The sequence below is a fragment of the Diceros bicornis genome, chromosome 7, assembly GCF_020826845.1.
Source record: "Diceros bicornis minor isolate mBicDic1 chromosome 7, mDicBic1.mat.cur, whole genome shotgun sequence".
Taxonomy (NCBI): domain Eukaryota; kingdom Metazoa; phylum Chordata; class Mammalia; order Perissodactyla; family Rhinocerotidae; genus Diceros; species Diceros bicornis.
In genome coordinates this window covers 45,612,720-45,631,091 of record NC_080746.1, presented here as the reverse complement: position 1 = coordinate 45,631,091, position 18,372 = coordinate 45,612,720, and the positions used below count along the sequence as shown (strand labels likewise).

Genomic DNA, 18,372 nt, shown 5'->3' with positions numbered 1-18,372 from the left:
AAGTGGAGCACATGAACTTAACCTCTAGGCCACCAGGTTGGCCCCCTGTACATTTGTTTTTTAAAGTAAGTTACAGGGAGTCTTGAGAGTAGTCCAGGATTCAGTGATGTTATCAAGCACTCAGACTATTTAGATCCTTCTACTCTGCCATCTTTGATTCATTGGCCTTTTGCTTCCATGTTTGTCAATAAATTCCATGATAATGATGATAGTGATGATGGTGAAGGACATATAATTCCAATTTCTAGTTTTTCTGGGAGGACTTGGATGAACAGATTGGAAATTAAGACATAACTCTTTGAAAGAAATGTTCTATCCATATTTCGGAAATAATATGACTGAAATGCTGACATCATGGAAAGGAAATGGCCTTTTGTATTCACAGTTCCTCCTGTTTTTGCTCCCTCTTTCCTTACTGTCCTTTTGTGTGGCCTGTAGAGATTGGACTGCGTATCTGCATAACAATCATTATTAATGACTGGGTATTCTAGTATGGAATGACTAGCCGTTAGATGTTTTCAATGAGTTAAATTCAAATTGTCATCTAACTTCATCCATTTTTTGGCATTTATTAAATTATTTTAGTTGTATAAAAGGTGCTATTTTTAATTTATGTGTTTTTTTAGAGTTTTTTCCTTTTATTTTTTACTTTGGTATATGACTTTACCTTTTCTTTTTAGCTTGTACATATATACTTTTTAAAACTAGACTTAATTTCCAGAGCAGTTTTATAGAAAAATTGAGCAGAAAGTACAGATAGTTCCCATATTCTCCCCTTCTCCCAATATTAAAATCTTGCATTAGTGTGGCACATTTGTTACTGATGAGTGTATATTGATGCATTATTATTAACTAAAACTCATAGTTTACATTAGGGTACACTCTTTGTAATGTACAGTTTTGTGGATTTTGACAAATGTATAATGTCATGTATCCACCATTACAGTATCATATAGAATTGTTTCACTGCCCTAAAAATCTCCTCTGTCTAGCTGTTCATCAATCCCTGGCAACTGCTGATCTTTTCACTGTCTTTGCATTAGTTTTGCCTTTTCTAGAATGGAAAAGTTGTTTTTTATTGGTTTTTAGCCGTTATTAGAATGTCACCTGACAAAAAGAGAAAGTTTTACTTCTTTTCTAATCTGGATGACTTTTATTTCTTTTCCTTGCGTTATTTCACTGGCTAGGACTTCCACTACGGTACTGAGTAGAAATTGAGCTGACATCTTGCCTTGTTCTTGATCTTAGAGGGAATGTATTCAGTCTTTTCACCCTTGAATATGTTAGGTACAGACTTTTTGTAGATGTCCTTTTTCCATTTGAGAAAGTTCTCTTCTATTCCTAGTTTTTATAAAAGTTTTTATTATCAAGAATAGATGTTTGATTATGTCAAATGTTTTTTCCTTATCTATAGAGATAATCATGTGATTTTTCTTTTTTAGTTTAGTATGGTGAATTACATTGCTTGATGTTTGAATGTTAAATTAATCTTGCATCCTGAAATAAACACCACCTGATATAGTATTCTCTTTATATATTGTTGGATTCAGTCTGCTCAGATTTTGTTAAGCATATTTATATCTATGTTCATGGGGGATATTGGTCTGTAGTTTTATTATAATGTCTTTGTCTGGTCTTACTGTCAGGGTAACAGTGCCCTCTCAGAATGAGTTAAGAAGTATTCCCTTCTTCTCAAATTTCTGGAAGAGTTCGTGTAGAATTAGAATTGTTTCTTCCTTAAATGTTTGTAAGAACTTACCAGTGAAGCCATCTGGACCAGGAATTTCCTTTGTGGGAAGATCCTTAACTACCATTTCAATTTCCTTTATAGACATAGGGCTATTTAGGCTAATCTTCTTGTGTGAACTTTGGTAGTTTGTGTCTTCCAAGCAATTTGTCCATTTTATGTCAGTTGTCAAATTAATTGGCATAAAATTATTCATATATTCCATGATTATCCTTTTTAATTTCTGAAGAATTTGTAATGATATCACCTCATTCCTGATAATGGATGGTAATTTGTACCTTCTCTTTTTTTTCCAGATTATAGTCTATCTTGGGAAATGTTTTGTATGGATCTGAAAGAATGTTAATTCTGCTTTTGTTTAGTGTAGTGCTCTATAAACATCAATTAGGTTAAGTTGATTGATACTGTTCTTCCAGGCTCATATCTTTGCTGATTTTCTCTCTACTTTTCTATCAGTTGTAGAGGGGTTTTGAAATCTCTGACTATAGTTGTGGATTTGTCTTATTTATCCGTGTAGTTGTATCAGTTTTTGACTCGTGTTTTGAATCTCTGTTTTTAGATTCATAAACATTTGTTATGTCCTCTTGATGAATTGACTGCTTTACTATTATGAAATGGCCTTTATATCTGGTATCATGTACCGATATCTAAAAAAATCGCTGGTGAGAGGAATGGGATCACAGTATTGATTTAGTTAAGCCAATAGCCTTGTAAAAGAAGATGAATTACTTAAACAAATTCAGCATTTTGTTAGAATAGAGGAAGGAAGTGAAAGAAGGTGGAGGGATGTTGTATAGTCATCTAACAATTATTTATTACGTATGCTAATCCTGCCTACTCTAAAAAAATTTTATATGCTAATTAAATGAAAGGTCAAATTTAGATATAATGCGTTATTCCCCACTCTTGAATTTGAAGTTAAACAGACTCTCAATTATTATAATATTTGATGTTATCAATAACCATTTAATGGATGAGAAAACTCAGCTGAAAGAGTGACTCAACTCTATTATTTTGTTTTGAAACAGAATTGAAGTCTAACTCTAAATCTCAGCATTTGTGTTTTTTTGTTTGTTGTTTTCCTTTCTTAGTTTGTTTTGACTCTCAGTCTAAGAGGATAACATTGTGGGGGAACCCCCCACCCCCATGCTTTTTCTTAGTTTTTGTTATGTTCAAAGAAGAAAAGCAGAACATAACATGGTATGTTATTTCATCATGTCACATTGGATAGAACATGACAGAACATATATTTACAAAAGTACACTCTTCTTTATAGTCAGATGACTGCTATCAATTTGGAAACAAACCATCTGCTTATTGTTTAAATTCCTGGATAACTTACCAACCCACATCTATAAACAGAAGTAACATTCTTCATAACCTTAAAACCACTGCTAAGGTCTGTCATCTCCATATGTAATGTATATTTCCTGTGTACTGAATGAAAACAGATTATGACATTTATGATGTCTAAAAAGATCAAGTTGATTTCATTAACATGAAAGGCTAATGAATTATACTTTCAGTGTTTGAAATTGTTATAATACAGTTTGGGATATATTTGTTCACACCTTGGTAAAGCACATATCCCCAAAATATTGATAAACAACTGCTTGCTTGACATATTCTAAACTACTGCTTATCCATTAGCTCTTACTTCTTGCGTTCATTCAACATTTATTTAGTGTTTCTCAGGTGTTAGGTGCTAGGGGTATAATGATGAGTGAAATACAACCTACAGTCTAGTGAGAATTTTAAATGAGCCAGTAATTACTATAATAAGTAGTATAAGTATAATACTATAATAAGTTTTACTTATGCGAAGTATTATGTGTTTTTGAGAGGAAAGATTCAAGGATGACTCAAGTTTCTGCTTGGGCAAATGGTGGTTGGAAACAGGTACAAGAACACTCACCTGCAGATGAAGGAGAGATTGGTGGTGCTTGTTTGCCTATTCTTCAGCTTTTATGTATAGTACTTATTTTTCTTAATTATCAAGTTAAGTGTGTATTAGAGCAATGGTTCTTAAATGATGATATGTGTAGAATTTTGTATGGAATGCATAGTTTTCATAGCAATTTACTCTCTTGGATCCCTAAGTGTTCCTATGAGTGTGACATGCAGGATCTATTTGTCCTATTTGTACTAGATTATTCATCTCTTGCATTTATTGTTTGCTTTAGTGTTACTGCTCATTTTCTTCCGCTTTGGTCAGCCTCTACCCTCTGCCTCCAGTTTATATAAATTTAAGATAACATCTATATCAAAGCATATAAACAGCCTTCCTAAAAATTTTCACTAGGGTAGTACTTAGCTTTTTCCTAATGATTGGTTGGAATTAAATTACCAATTAATTGAGAACTGCTTTGGGGAGGGGGACAGGTGTGCATTCTTTTTTAAAAACAGCTTTATATTTAATGAACATCACCTGTTTAAAGTACACAGTTTGATGAGTTTTGACAGATGTTTATAGTTGTGTGACTACAAGCATAATCAAGATGTAGAATATTTCTCTCTTCCCTAAAAAGTCCCTCTTCCTCCTTTGCAGTCAGTTCCCTTCCCCCATGTCTCAGGCCCCAAGCAATCACTAATCTGCTCTCTGTCACTATAATTTTGGCTTTTCTACAGTTCAAATAAATGGGCATATGTTTTCATTTCTCTTGGGTAGATACCTAAGGATAGAATTGCTGGGTCTTAGGGTAAGTGTATGTTTAACTTGATAGGAAACTACTCAGCTGTTTTCCAACGTGACGGTACCTTGTTGGCAATAAAAAAAACTGTTTTGTATTGCCACCAGCAACGTATGAGAGTTCCAGTAGATCCATATTCCCGCTATCACTTGGTATTGTCATTTTTTTTACTTTTCGCCATTCTGGTGCATGTGTAGTGGTATCTCATTGCACTTTTAATTTGCATTTCCTTAAAGATTAATGATGTTGAACATCTTTTTCCCTATTCATATATATGTGTGTGCGTGTGTGTCTACACATGCATGTATATACATATGCAGTATGTACACACATATGCATGCATACATATATACGAATATTTATGCATATGTGTATATATCTTTTTTATTTTTGGTGAAGTCTTTTGAAATCTTTTGCTCGTTTTAATTTTTTTGGTTGTAGGTCTTATTTTTGAGCTATAAGAGTTATTTATTGTGAATGAAAGTGCTTTGTCAGATATATATTTGCAGATATTTTCTGTTGAGTCCGTGGCTTGCTTTTTCATTTTCTCCAGTCTTTAAAGAGCAAAACGCTTTTAATTTTTTTTTTTCTTGTGAGGAAGATTAGCCCTGAGCTAACATCTATTGCCAATCTTCCTCTTTTTGGTGAGGAAGATTGGCCCTAGGCTAACATCGTGCCCATCTTCCTCTACTTTATATGGGATGCCACCACAACATGGCTTAACAAGCAGTGCGTAGGTGTGCACCCGGGATCCAAACCTGCAAACCCTAGGTGAAGCGGAATGCGTGCACTTAACTGCTATGCCACCGGGTTGGCCCCAAAAGGCTGTTAATTTTGATGAAACACATTTTATCAATGTATTGTTTTCTGATGCTGTGTAACAAACCACTCAAAATTTAGTGGCTAAAAATAACAATAGTATTTACTTTGCATGTATCTGCAGTCGGAATAGAATAGACTGTTACTGCTCTACTTGACATTGGCTGGTTCAGCTTGAAAGCTAAGGGCTGGGATCATCTGAAGACTCACTCACATGAATGACACGTGGGCTTGGAGTACTTGGGTAGCTGTGTGTTGGAATAGCTAGGGCATCTCTTTCTGTTTCTGTGTGGTTTTCCTAGCATGGTGGCTTCAAGGTAGTTAGGCTTCTTACATGGTGGCTCAGGGCTCCAAAGACACGTGTTCAAAGAAAGTGTGAATGCCAGGCAGAAGTTATTTTGCCTTTTATGATTGGGCCTTAAAATCAGCATCACTTGTGCTTCATTATGTTTAAGTTACAGTTAAAAGGTAGTTTCAAAGGTCCCAAGTTCAAGGAAAGGGAACATGGCATAGAGGAAAGTTAGTTTCACATTTTAAGAAGCATGACATGTGGGATAGGATATATATTGGTGTAGCCATCTTTGGATAGTACAATCTGCCATAATGAATTTTTTCTTTAATGTTTTGTTCTTTTTTCCCCTATGTAAGATAGCTTTGTCTAAATCAAGATTATAAAGTGTTTCTTCCCAGTGTTTCCTGCTAGAATTTTTATGGTTTGAGCTCTAACAGTTAAGTTTATTCTATTTTGAGTTAGTTTTTGTGTATGGAGTGAGGTGTGGGTCGAGGTTCATGTATTTCTGTTTGGAAATTCAATTGTTTAAGCTCCGTTGGTTGAAAAGACTACTGTTTCCCTGTGTACTTTGGTATCTGTGTAGAAAATCAGTTGAACACAGAGTGTAGGTCTATTTCTGGATTCTAACCTGATGCTAATACCACACTGGATTGATTACTGAAGCCTTATGATTAGTCTTCAATCCTGTAGGATAAGTCGGCCAACTTTGTTCTTTTTAAACATTGTTTTGGCTATTTTCTGGGTTTTTTTTTTGCATTTTGCTGTAAATTTTATAGTCAGATTGCCAATTTCTACAAAAGTGCCAGGATTTGGCCTACAGGCCATAGTTTGATGATCTCTGGTATAAAGAAATCCATTCCTTTTATGATGAATGTTTGGCAATGTAAACCACTATTTCTTAGCGTGTAGGATTACCCCGTGTCAGTTTTTTGTTTGTGATGAGGAAAGTGTTACCTTCAACCTTCTAGTTTGAAATGAACGTTGGAATTCAGTCTATCTAACCATAATGTTTTACCTCTCTGGAAGACTGTCTTTGAGTTGCACATTCTATCAGGTGTCCTTCAGTTTTCTCTGTTATAGTCAGATGATATTGTTGTAGTTTGAAAACTAATGTCTAAGTGTAACATAGATGGAGATGCATTAAGTTTATTATGTATTTTTGAATTTTCTACTAGATTATAAATTTATGTTGGGGACAGTGGAACTTCATCTTTTCTAGAAAGTAGACCCAAAATGTGCTCATCCACTCCATATGTACATCCAGTATGTACATCCGGTACATATGTAGTATTACTACATATGTACTTTGCTATGAGGAAAAGGTATGTTATTAGAAAGCAAAAATTTTTATATGCATTTTAATAAATATTATTTCAAGGGTAGCTTTTGGAGAGTTGATGTGAGTTTGTTTTTTTTAATTTAATTTTAACCTCTGTATGATTGACACACAGAAGAAAGGTATGTCCATGTGTTCTAATATTCAGAGCATTTATTGAGATCACTGGGATATGAATACAAATAAAACCTTTTCTCTGTTTCAGAAGTAAATGTGGTTCAGAAAGCAAAATACATTTGTAATGTATGCTATTGTAGAAATATTTATATTTAGGAAGAACATTTATTCTTTACCTTGAAGGGACATGGAAGGCTTAATAGAGGAACTCTGAATTGAATTCTGAAGTTATGTTTTTAAATATAATCTGACAATCTCTGTCTTTTAATTGATGTGTTTAGATCAGGAGTCAGCAAACAGCAAAAGTCCCCTGTCTGCTTTTGTAAATAAAGTTTTATTGGAGCCATGTCTATTCATTGATAAATTGTCTCTGCTTTCATGCTGCAATGACAGAGTTGAGTAGTTGTAACAGACCCTGTACAGCCTGAAAAGCCTAAAATATTTATTTGACATTTTGCAGTAAAGTTTGCTGACCCTTGATTTAGATAATTTATATTTAATGTAATTATTTATATTGTTTGAAATAAGTGCACTATCTTATTATTTATTTTTTGTGTGTCACCTCTTTTTTTGCTTCTTTCCTCCTCTTTTCTTGCATTCCTTGGATTATGAATATTTTTTACTGTTCCATTTAACTTTAGCTATGGGACTTTTGGCTATATCTCTATGTATTATTTTTTAGTGATTCCTTTAGTGGTTATAATATACATGCTTAATCTTTCACAGTCTACTTGGAATTAGTATTTTACCACTTCTAGTAAAATGTAGAAGGCTTACAACAACACAGGCCTCTTTACTCTCCTCACTTACGTTATAGTTCTCATATATATTCTATCTACATACATTGAAAACTCCATCAGACGATGTTATTTTTCAAGTCATTCATATTTTAAAGATATTAAAAGAATAAATAACAAGCTTTTACATTTATTCAAATTTTTACCATTTCTGTTGATTTTCTTTCATTCATCAAGTTTCAGGTTTCCCTCTAGGATTATTTCTCTTTAACCTATAGAAATTTCTTTAGCAGTTCTGCTGGTGACAGATTCTCTTAGTCTCTTTCACATGAGAATGTCTTTATTTTGCTTTCATTCTTGAAGGATATTTTTGCTGGATATAGAACTCTGGCTTGGGCCGGCCCCGTGGCTTAGCGGTTAAGTGCGCGCGCTCAGCTGTTGCTGGTGGCCTGGGTTCGGATTGCGGGTGCGCCCTGACGCATCGCTTCTCCGGCTATGCTGAGGCCACGTCCCACATACAGCAACTAGAAGGAGGTGCAGCTATGACATACAACTATCTACTGGGGCTTTTGGGGGGGAAAATAAATAAATAAATAAAATTAAAAACAAAAAAAAGAACTCTGGCTTTATAGTTTTTTTGTTTCAAAACTTCAAAGGTGTTTTTTCTTCTCTCTTCTGTGGTTTCTGGTGGCAAATCCATAATCATTCTAATAGTTGTTCCACTATATGTAGTATGTATGGTTTCTTTTTTCTGTGTTCAAGATTTTTTGTGTGTGTGTGAGGAAGATCAGCCCTGAGCTAACATCTGCCAATCCTCCTCTTTTTGCTGAGGAAGACTGGTCCTGGGCTAACATCCATACCCATCTTCCTCCACTTTATATGGGACGCCGCCACAGCATGGCTTGACAAGCAGTGCGTCAGTGCGCACCCAGGATCTGAACCGGTGAACCCTAGGCTGCCGCGGTGGAGCGTGCGCACTTAACCACTTGCGCCACCAGGCTGGCCCCCGAGATTTTTTCTTTATATTTGGATTTCAGCAGTTTGTTTATGATGTGTCTAGGTATGGTTTTCTTTGAGCATATCTTACTTGGAGTTCCTGAGCTTGAATGTGTAAAAGTATGTCTTTCACCAAATTTGGGAAGTTTTCAGCTATTATTTCTTCAAATATTCTCTCTGTATTTTCTCTTTATCTGGATCTCTGATAATACAAATGCTAGATCATGTGCTGTCCTCCCACAGTCTCTGGGGCTCTGTTCATTTTTTTTTTCCATCTTTTTTTCTCTTTATTCTGTAGAATGGATAATTTCTGTTGATTTATCTTCAAGTTCACTGATTCTTTCCTCTTTCATCTCCATTCTGCTGTTGAGCCCCCATCCACTGAATTTTTTTATTTCAGATATGGTATTTTTCAGTTCCAAAATTTCCGTTTTTTTATAGTTTCTATTGCTCTGCTGAGAACTTTTCTTTCCATTCACAGAAGTGTGTTTAACCTTACCTCGCGGAACACAGTTGTAGTAGCTGCTTTACAGGCTTTGTCTGGTAATTTCAGCATCTGATTGTCTTTCCTTTGAGAAGTGGTCACAATTTTTTTGTTCTTTGTAGGTTGAGTAATATTGGATTGATCTTGGACGTTTTGTATATCATGTTGTGGGACTCTGGGTCCTGTTAAGATCCTCTAGAGAGTATTTTTTTTTTTTTTTTAGTAGTAGTAAGTAGTCACCTGTTAAGTTCAGACTATAAGTTCTGTTTAATCTTCAGTGGGCAATAGTTCCAGTATGAATTCTGTTTTCAATGACTTTTCTAAGCTACTTTGGCTCTGTCCCATCTATGTACCACTCATGGGTCATTCTAGGCCTTGGGTAGTGGTTTTAATTGTAGCTTTGCTCTTAAAGCCTTTGCTTTGCTGCTTAGGTCTTTTCTGTGCATGTGCTGAAAAGCGGTGAGCTCTGTACTTGTGCCAGTTTAAACACAGATTCAGTTAAGGGAATCTCCTATTCTAGCTTTTCATTTCTGGGATCCTCCCTCCACCCCCCATATTCTCTGCTTCATTGGGCCTCCTTTTTCTCGTCCTCTGCCCAGAAAGACGGGGTTTCTCTCAGGGTTTTAGCTGCCTGTAGTACTGTTATAGCTACACACACTCAATAGGGCCTGCCATTGGGACAAAGTGGCTGAGAAAAGAGAGTGAAAAAAATAGTGGGGATTCTTCTTTTCTTCTTTGGGTTGCGGAGGTCCCCTTACCATATATGTCTTTGGCCAGAAAAACAGAATTTCTTTCTCAATTTTAACTACCTGCACTGTTGCTGCTTCATCTTATAACTAGGGCCTATCCTTGGGGCAGAGTCAAGAGGAAAAAGAGACAGAAAATCCCTCCAACAACCAGGGATTAATTCCCTACATTTTCTGGCTCACTTGGACCCCTCTTCCCTCTTTTCTGGCTAGAAAGATAGTTTCTCTCAGAGGTTTTGCTCCCTATGCTACAGCTCCCTATGTTGCAGCTGCTGCAGTGCATGGGCCCTGAAGTTATGAATTATAATTAGTGAGCTGGAAAAGGGTGGGGCTATATGCAGCTGCCTGGAGAGAAGAGTGAGAATGGTTTGGGGACATTACAAAGGTCTTGGTTGCTATGCTAATACATTTGTGTATTTTGAATACATGCATATTATTAGATTTGTATCATGCACTGCTTCTTTTGTGAGAAGCAGATAGCTAATGCTCAGTTTTCCTATTTTTTATTTTGTATTTTTATCATCATAAGGAAGCAAAGCAGCTGGTGCTTAAAAGCCTCAGTATTTAAATCTTTTTTCTTCTATGGCCAGGATAAACAGCTGGGGAATGAATTTTGCATATGATTTCTGAAGACTTTTGCTAAATTAATCTTTTTGAAGTAATGTAAGTTTTCTATTTTTTTGGTTGTCTTGTCAAGAATTTTAGCATAAATAAATGGTCATGTGGCATAATGTGCTAATTATGGTTGACTGTTTTATATAGTACGTTTTTAATTGCCATCTGAGGCAATTTTTAATTGCAGTCTGATGACTAATTTTTAAGGTAGAATTGGATTTCTGCATTTTCTTTTAGATAATAATAATAATAAAATTATCATTCATTGAGCACTTACAATTTTCCTTGAGTTATATATCATTATCATTATTTTGCTAATGATGAAGTTGAGCTCAGAGAAGTGAAGTTGCTTGTGTGAGATCACACTTCTTACAAATGGCGAAGCTAGAGTTTGGACTTAACAGTCTGCTTCTGAAACCTGCTTTCTTAATCTTTATACTGTCTTGTTATACATTGCTCAAGGTGCTGGAAATACATAAATAAAAGATATAGTTCATGCCCTCAGGACCTGTCTGAGTTGGTGAACCAGAACAATAAAGAGAGAGTCATAAAACAGTACGTGCTGTGACTCTTTGTCATAGGTTTTTGTTTTTCATAATCACAGCTGTGATTAAAGCTGATTTGTTTCTGGTCTTTCATTCATCCATTCCTTATTTTTACATTTGAAAAATCAAAATTAGTATTTCTCAAACATCTTTTCATCTCAAGAAGTGCTGTCCTAAATTAGACCTTGGATTTATTAGTTTGCATTTATCTAGCTCTTTACAGAGCTTTTCACATATGTTAACACCCGCTTTGACCACCACAAGAAGACTGACTGATATTAGCTGTCATCTTTTTACAGAGGAGGTCAGAGCTTAGAGAGTTTAAATGACCTGCCTAAGGTTGTCGGAATAGTAAATACTAGTGGAAATAAGATAACTAGGATTCTAGTTGCTTGACTAATAGGAAATAAATATCTGCTGAATGCAACTTTTGTATTTATATTTATAAATTGCATGTAAATTGAAGTCTTTTTGTAATACGATGCTTTAAAGTTATAATCATACTGTTTTTCAAGGTTGAGTAGATTAAATGTGTATTTCTTCTTGTTAATTTTACTTGTCTTGTGTTGATTTAATAAATTAAAAAGTATTAGACTGTAAGAGCATGAGTCTCTATTGAATTTTGATTATTTTCACTTTGGGAGCTACTCAATGTAGTACTGCTTGTATTATAACATTTTATATTATTCCACAATTCTGTTTTAAATCTGTTTTATCTTTTAGTGTAATAAAGTTTTTACTTTTATTTTTTTACTTTTTATTTTTATTATTACCAAACAGTATATGTGGATGATAGAAAGTTAGAAAATGAAGAAGAAAACACCCAGAGATTACTACTATTATCAGCTCATTGTACATCCTGGATCTTTTTTGATTTGCACACATACACACACAAACACAGGAATCCAGTCCCTAACTTTGCATTTATTACATCTAGATTTCATGTCTCCTATGTCTTTTTTATCTACCACTCTTCTTAAAAGCAGTCTCTCTTGATAACCTATTTTTAAACAAGGACCTATAGATGATTTTTTCCCCTGCCACTGATGGAAAATGTTTAATGAATGTTTTTAGTATTAATCATTTTAGTTATCAAAACTCAAGGAGAGGGAAATTTCAATGAAGAATTTGCTGGTGGTAAATTTACAAATGCTGAGAATTAGCCCTGTATCTCCTTGCTTTTGACACTTGTTAGTTGTTGTTTGGTTACAAGTAAATTAAAAGCAGTCTCTTCAGTAGAGGTCAAAAGAATGTTGTACACTCCAGTGCCTCCCTGTGGAATCAGAGGAAGCTGAGCTGAACTGACAGAGTGCTGTTAGAATGAGACATCCTTAAAAATGTTGGTGGGAAGAGCTCATGAAATAAATTAATTTAGTTGGAAACAAAAGATCGAATTTGGTATTCTTCTTCTACAGGACAAAGTGTAGAAAAAGAATTAGATCTTCAGACTGCCTTGGGTTTTTGAGACACAAAAAAGTAAGAAGTTTGATCTAGTTTAGAGAAGTTGTTACATACTTTATCCCAAATGCTTAGTGCCTCTGCCCTTCTGCTTTTGCTCCTCAAATATATACAAATATATATAAATATATGTAACTAACTTGACCTAGATGAGTACTGTTAATCTCATCACTAGATTATATAAGGTTTAAAAAGAACCAGGAAGATTGAAGATGTAATTTAATATACAGATTATTAAGAATAGAAAAAATGCAAGTACATCATTGGTGAGAAATTTTTTTCCTTTAATAAAAATTTCTGTAGGGGCCGGCCCAGTGGCGCAAGCGGTTGGGTGCGCGCGCTCCGCTGCGGCGGCCCGGGGTTCGCTGGTTCGGATCCCGGGCGCGCACCGACGCACTGCTTGGTAAGCCATGCTGTGGCGGCGTCCCATATAAAGTGGAGGAAGATAGGCACCGATGTTAGCCCAGGGCCGTCTTCCTCAGCAAAAAAGGAGGAGGATTGGCGGATGTTAGCTCAGGGCTGATCTCCTCACAAAAAAAAAAAAAAAAAAAAAAATTTCTGTAAATAGTTCTTTCTATAAAACATCTAGTTTTATATGCTTTAGTAAAATTCTGTCATAGCAAAGTTATTCATTTATAATCTTTTTTTTTGTTTGGGTATGTGCATAACCCTTCTCTCTCCCCATAAATGGCCTATTTTAACTCTTTCAGTGAATTATGGATTGGAACTATATTCATATTGTGCTGCAATCACAAAATTTAGGAGTGTTTGCCCTAAAAGTTTTTTATTTTCTAACTTAGCATGTAGACATCCACCCCCCTCCCCCTTTTTTAGGTAGAGGTATGTGTGGGAATTTTCTAAAGATGGTTACTCCTCAGTTAAAAAATGTTAGAAAAATTTTGCTTTTATTTATAAATTACATGCTATATTTTACCAATAAAGTAGAATTAATTAAATTAATTAATCCATATCCTTTCTAGCCTTGCTCACTTTTTTGACAGTTCCTAAACAATGAATCTCTCTAGCTTTCATAACTACATGGATTTGTAACAACAAAGATTTATGATTTTCAACCTTAGCTGGGCTTTTAGTATTGCTTGGTAGTTCTGTGTTCCATTCTCTTATGTTTTCCTTTTACGTGTGTTACGTACTCTCATCCCTGTCTGTAAGTCAGTGTCTTTGTCATTCTCAGGAGATTATCCTGTCTCCTAATTCCGAGAGGGAGAGGGGGAGAGGAGGAAGGGAAGGGATGAGAGGGGAGGGAAGGTGTGGAGGGAGGGAGAGGGAAAGTATTTATATATTTGCACCTTCTCCCTTTTACCATAGCTAACAGGTTGCTCTGTGTGCTCTTGATCCTATCTTCTACACGAATCTCCTTCAGTCACTATCCATTTTCCTTCCTGTGTCTGTAACTGCTTCCACCTTACTATTTCTACGTAGCCATTAAAAACTTGTTTAAATCTCTTCTATCCTAAAAATATCCTGTTATCAATTTTCTCTCAACTCTGCTTTTTCTACCAGCAACTCAATCTCATTCCTTACCTTTATTGTTAAACTTTTTGAAAGAGTTTACTCACACTGTTTGACTCTGTACTCTCTTATTCAGTCCTCAACTCTATTCGTATATGTACCACTCATTAAAATTGTAAAGTATTTGACCTCTTTGCAAAATTGGACGATATTGATACTTATTCTTTTAAAAGTTAAAAAAAATCGTTTTGGTCAAGGATTTACATGTAGTGTAAACAGTCAAATAGTATGCTGTGAAGCTAGTAGAAAAAGAGTACTCTTCTTCACCTCTTCCAATGCCTCATTTCCACAACTCAAAGGCAACCCCTCGCAACCCTTTCCTTATTTCTTCTATTTACTTCCTTATATCTGAATTATATGTTTATACTGCTGTTTATATTACACTGATCACACTGATTTTGTACACATATGTCAGTTTCCTTCGGTTTTCCATCCCTCCTACCTTTGGATTTCTTTAGATGTGCATTCAGTTTTTAAATGTAAAATTCTCTTCTTTTTGTTCATATACTAATTCTCAAAACTGATGTTCAGTAGAGCATCCTTTGAATTACATTTTTGATTACTGAAGGTTGAAAATGCATTCCTCTAATGCCAGGTTAAAAAATATTGAGTAGATGAACTTGTGTCCTCTCTTTTCTCAACCATATTCTCATGCAGTCTTTTTCTTTCAGCCTCGCTGGCCATCTTACTCGTCTTTGAACATGCCAAGCATGATCCTACCCACTGGCCTTTGGCTTTTTGCCCCTTCTGACTGGAATACTCCTATTATGAACTGAATGTTTGTGTTTCCCCAAAATTCATGTTGAATCCCTACCCTGCAATGTGATAATGTTAGGAGGTGGGGCCTTTGGGAAGCAATTAGGATTAGATGAGGGGCTCTCACGCATTGGATCAGTGCCCTTATGAGAGTACACAGAAAGCTCGCTTCTCTTTGCTCTCCATCGTGTGAGGATATGACAAAACAGCCATCTAGGAACCAGGAAGTAGGTCCTCACCAGACACCGAATCATGAAGCTTTTCCCTTATGTTTTCTTCTAAGTGTTTTGTAGTTTTAGCTCTTATGTTTAGGTCTTTGACCCCTTTTGAGTTAATTGTTGTATATGGTATTAGGTAAGGGTCCAGCTTCATTCTTTTGCATGTGGATATCTAGTTTTCCCGCACCATCTGTAAAAACGATTATCTTTTCCCCATTGAATGGTCTTGATTACCCTTATTAAATATCGTTAGACTGTGTATACAAGGGTTTATAGACTGTGTATACAAGGGTTTACTTTGGGGCTCTCTATTCTACTTCATTGGCCTATTTGTCTCTTTATGACCAGTGCTACACTGTTTGATTGCTGTAGCATTGAAGTAAGTTTTGAAATGAGGAAGTGTGAGTCCTCCACTTTGTTCCTCTTTTTCAAGATTGCTTTGGCTATTTGGAGTCCTTTGAGTTCCATAGGAATTTTAGGATGGATTTTTGTATTTCTGTAAAAAAGTTATTGGTATTTCGATAGGAATCACGTTGAGTTTATAGATCTTTTTGGGTAGTATTGACATGTTAACAACGTTAAGTCTTTTGGGTAGTATCAACACCTTAACAATATTAAGTCTTCCAATTCATGAACACAGGATGTCTTTCCATTTATTTATGTGTTCTTTAATCTCTTTCAGCAGTGTTTTGTAGTTTTCAGTGAGTAAGTCTTTTGTTTCTCGGGTTAAGTTTATTCCTAAGTATTTTATTTTATTTACTTATTTTTTTGATGCTATTGTAAATGGAATTCTTAATTTTCTTTTAGAATTGTTCATTGTTAGTGTATACAAAGCAATACCTCTTTTCAGGTGTTATTTAATACATGATTTCATTGAATTTATCTTCTGTCAGTATTTCAGTAGCAGTCAAGTGATTTGAACTGAACTCAAATGGCAGCTAAAAATCAGAATAAATGATAATTTCGGAACTGAATCCAAGGACTAAATTTTTGTTTAATCTTTGTTAATTAAACTAAGGTTTAAACTTAGCTAAGTGTACTAATTTGAAACTACAGACCTGGAAGAATACCAGCAGATCACAATAATCTTTGAAACAGTTCAGTTTGAGCTCTTGATAACATTAAAAGTTTCTAAAGATGATATTTCTGGGGTATAATGTAGAGTTTGTAGTTCTTATTATGCCTTATTGATACTTCTATAGAAGTTGCTGGAAATGTAGTAGTATTGAATGTTTTTTACATTTTGGGGGTGGGATATACAGTTGAGTACAGATTATAGATAATATATTTTTGCTTTTTTTATTCACAGGCCACAGAAACACTGTTTAGAATGGGTGTAGCAAGAGGAACCATCACAACATTAAGAAATGGAGAAGTAAGATGAGAATTTTGATATATTATTAGTTTTTAATTCATAGTATGCCATTTTTAAAACAAAATGTCATGAATTCTATGATGCTTTATATAACAAGTTGAGAAATACCTGATGTACATAATATTGAGTGAATCTGACCTACAAATCTATTTTAGTTCAGTCATATTGGAACCAGATCTTGGGTCGAAAATAAATTACTGGGCCCTTTAATCTTAGGTTACCAATTTTTTTTACTCTTAAAAGAAAACAACATTTTATTTATTAACAACTTCTGCGTGTATGTATTTTTAATGAAAATAATCCCGTACTTTTTCCTTTCTTCCTATTTTATGTTCTACGGATCTGATACTTCTTTCTTAGGATAAAATAATTTGAAATGTTGACATTTATCACAGAGAAAGAGTGAAGGAGAGGGAGTAGGAGGTGAGAGAGAGATGGAATTTAGTCTGCTCTTTCTTATATTTGAGGCTCAAGATACATATTCTAAGTTTTGATTCTAAATGCTCCTACCAATTCTCAAAAAAAAAAAAAATTTCCATTACAAAATTATTACCAACCTAATTACTACTGGTTATTACTACTGTCTGGTTTTTCTTTATTTGCTCTCTCACTAAGACATACTTAGGTTGAGATTGAATATAATGTCACATTACCATGTTCCTTTTTCTATTCTACTAGCAAATAGTTAAGGATAAAATACAACTAAAATCTCCTTATTCTGGAATTAAGTTCTGTGTTATTTAATGTAATGTTTATATTTCAATAACCTAAACATTTAATAGTGGAAGTGAGTGAATATCTAAAGAGTTAATTGAAATTGTATTATTATATGATTATAAAATTTATCGGTTGATGTATCTGCTTGTTAGGTGAAAATGTACAATCATTTGGAAATCATATACTTTTAAATGTTTAATTGTATATTGGCGAATCACTTTGGTGTTAATTCGTAATATATATATATGTTTTTTTTGTGTGTGTGTGAGGAAGATTAGCCCTGAGCTAACATCTGTTGCCAATCCTCCTCTTTTTGCTGAGGAAGATTGGCCCTGGGCTAACATCTGTGCCCATCTTCCTCTAATTTATATGTGGGATGCCTGCCACAGCATGGCTTGATAAGCGTTGTGTAGGTCTGTGCCCGGAATCTGAACGAGCGAACCCCAGGCCGCCAAAGCGGAATGTGTGAACTTCACCACTACACCACTGGGCCGGCCCCCATGTAATATATATTTTGTCTATGAAAAAGACTTAATTGATCCCTTTGCGTTCTCAACAAACTGCAGTATGTGGTGCCATTTGAGAAAAGAAAACATTCCCATTAATAAAGTCAGAAATATTTCTCTGCCTAGAATGTATCAAAATGAATTTCAGATTTTGGTAATTACTATGTATTTTCTCATGGGGTGGGTAATGAACTTTTGAATTTTATCTTCTATTCTAAGAAGGTTGGGGAAATGTATGCAAGACAGTTTTATAAGTAATCTTTTGAGCATATCAACATGTACTGGATATGTACATATTTTACTTAATGGAGAGAAAGTAGTTAAAGCAGCTGGCTTTGGATCCATTTCTCCCCCAGTCACTGAGGACTGCTACAGGCGACTAACTTGGTTATCAGGTATTAATGTTGGACTGAGTTTTTAAGCACTCTCTGACCTTCAGTTTCTAAAATCAGGTTAAAACTGTAAGATGCACATTTTTTTGCCTTACACTTTAAGATTTCTAAAAATGGAATGTGTCTTCTAACCAGTGGCACCTCATAGTCACCATTTACTGTTTTTCACATTCTAACAACTCTCAAATTATGAGATTTCTTATAAGTGTATAATATTTTAGAGTTGATAAAATATGGTAATATTTTGTAGTTTAAAAAAATATGGAGTGACATATAGTAAGTATTCAGTAAATGGT

The 18,372-nt window shown here is 34.8% G+C and overlaps 1 protein-coding gene across 4 annotated transcripts in view; it reads left to right on the top strand.

Annotated features, from left to right (window-relative positions):
• TMEM135 (transmembrane protein 135) overlaps positions 1–18,372 on the top strand; it is a 232,122-nt gene that overhangs the window by 76,162 nt on the left and 137,588 nt on the right. For all 4 annotated transcript variants that reach the window (XM_058545449.1, XM_058545447.1, XM_058545446.1 and 1 more), the window contains one exon: positions 16,396–16,461. In XM_058545449.1, coding sequence (XP_058401432.1) covers positions 16,396–16,461 — 66 coding nt within the window. The remainder of the gene's footprint in view (positions 1–16,395; positions 16,462–18,372) is intronic.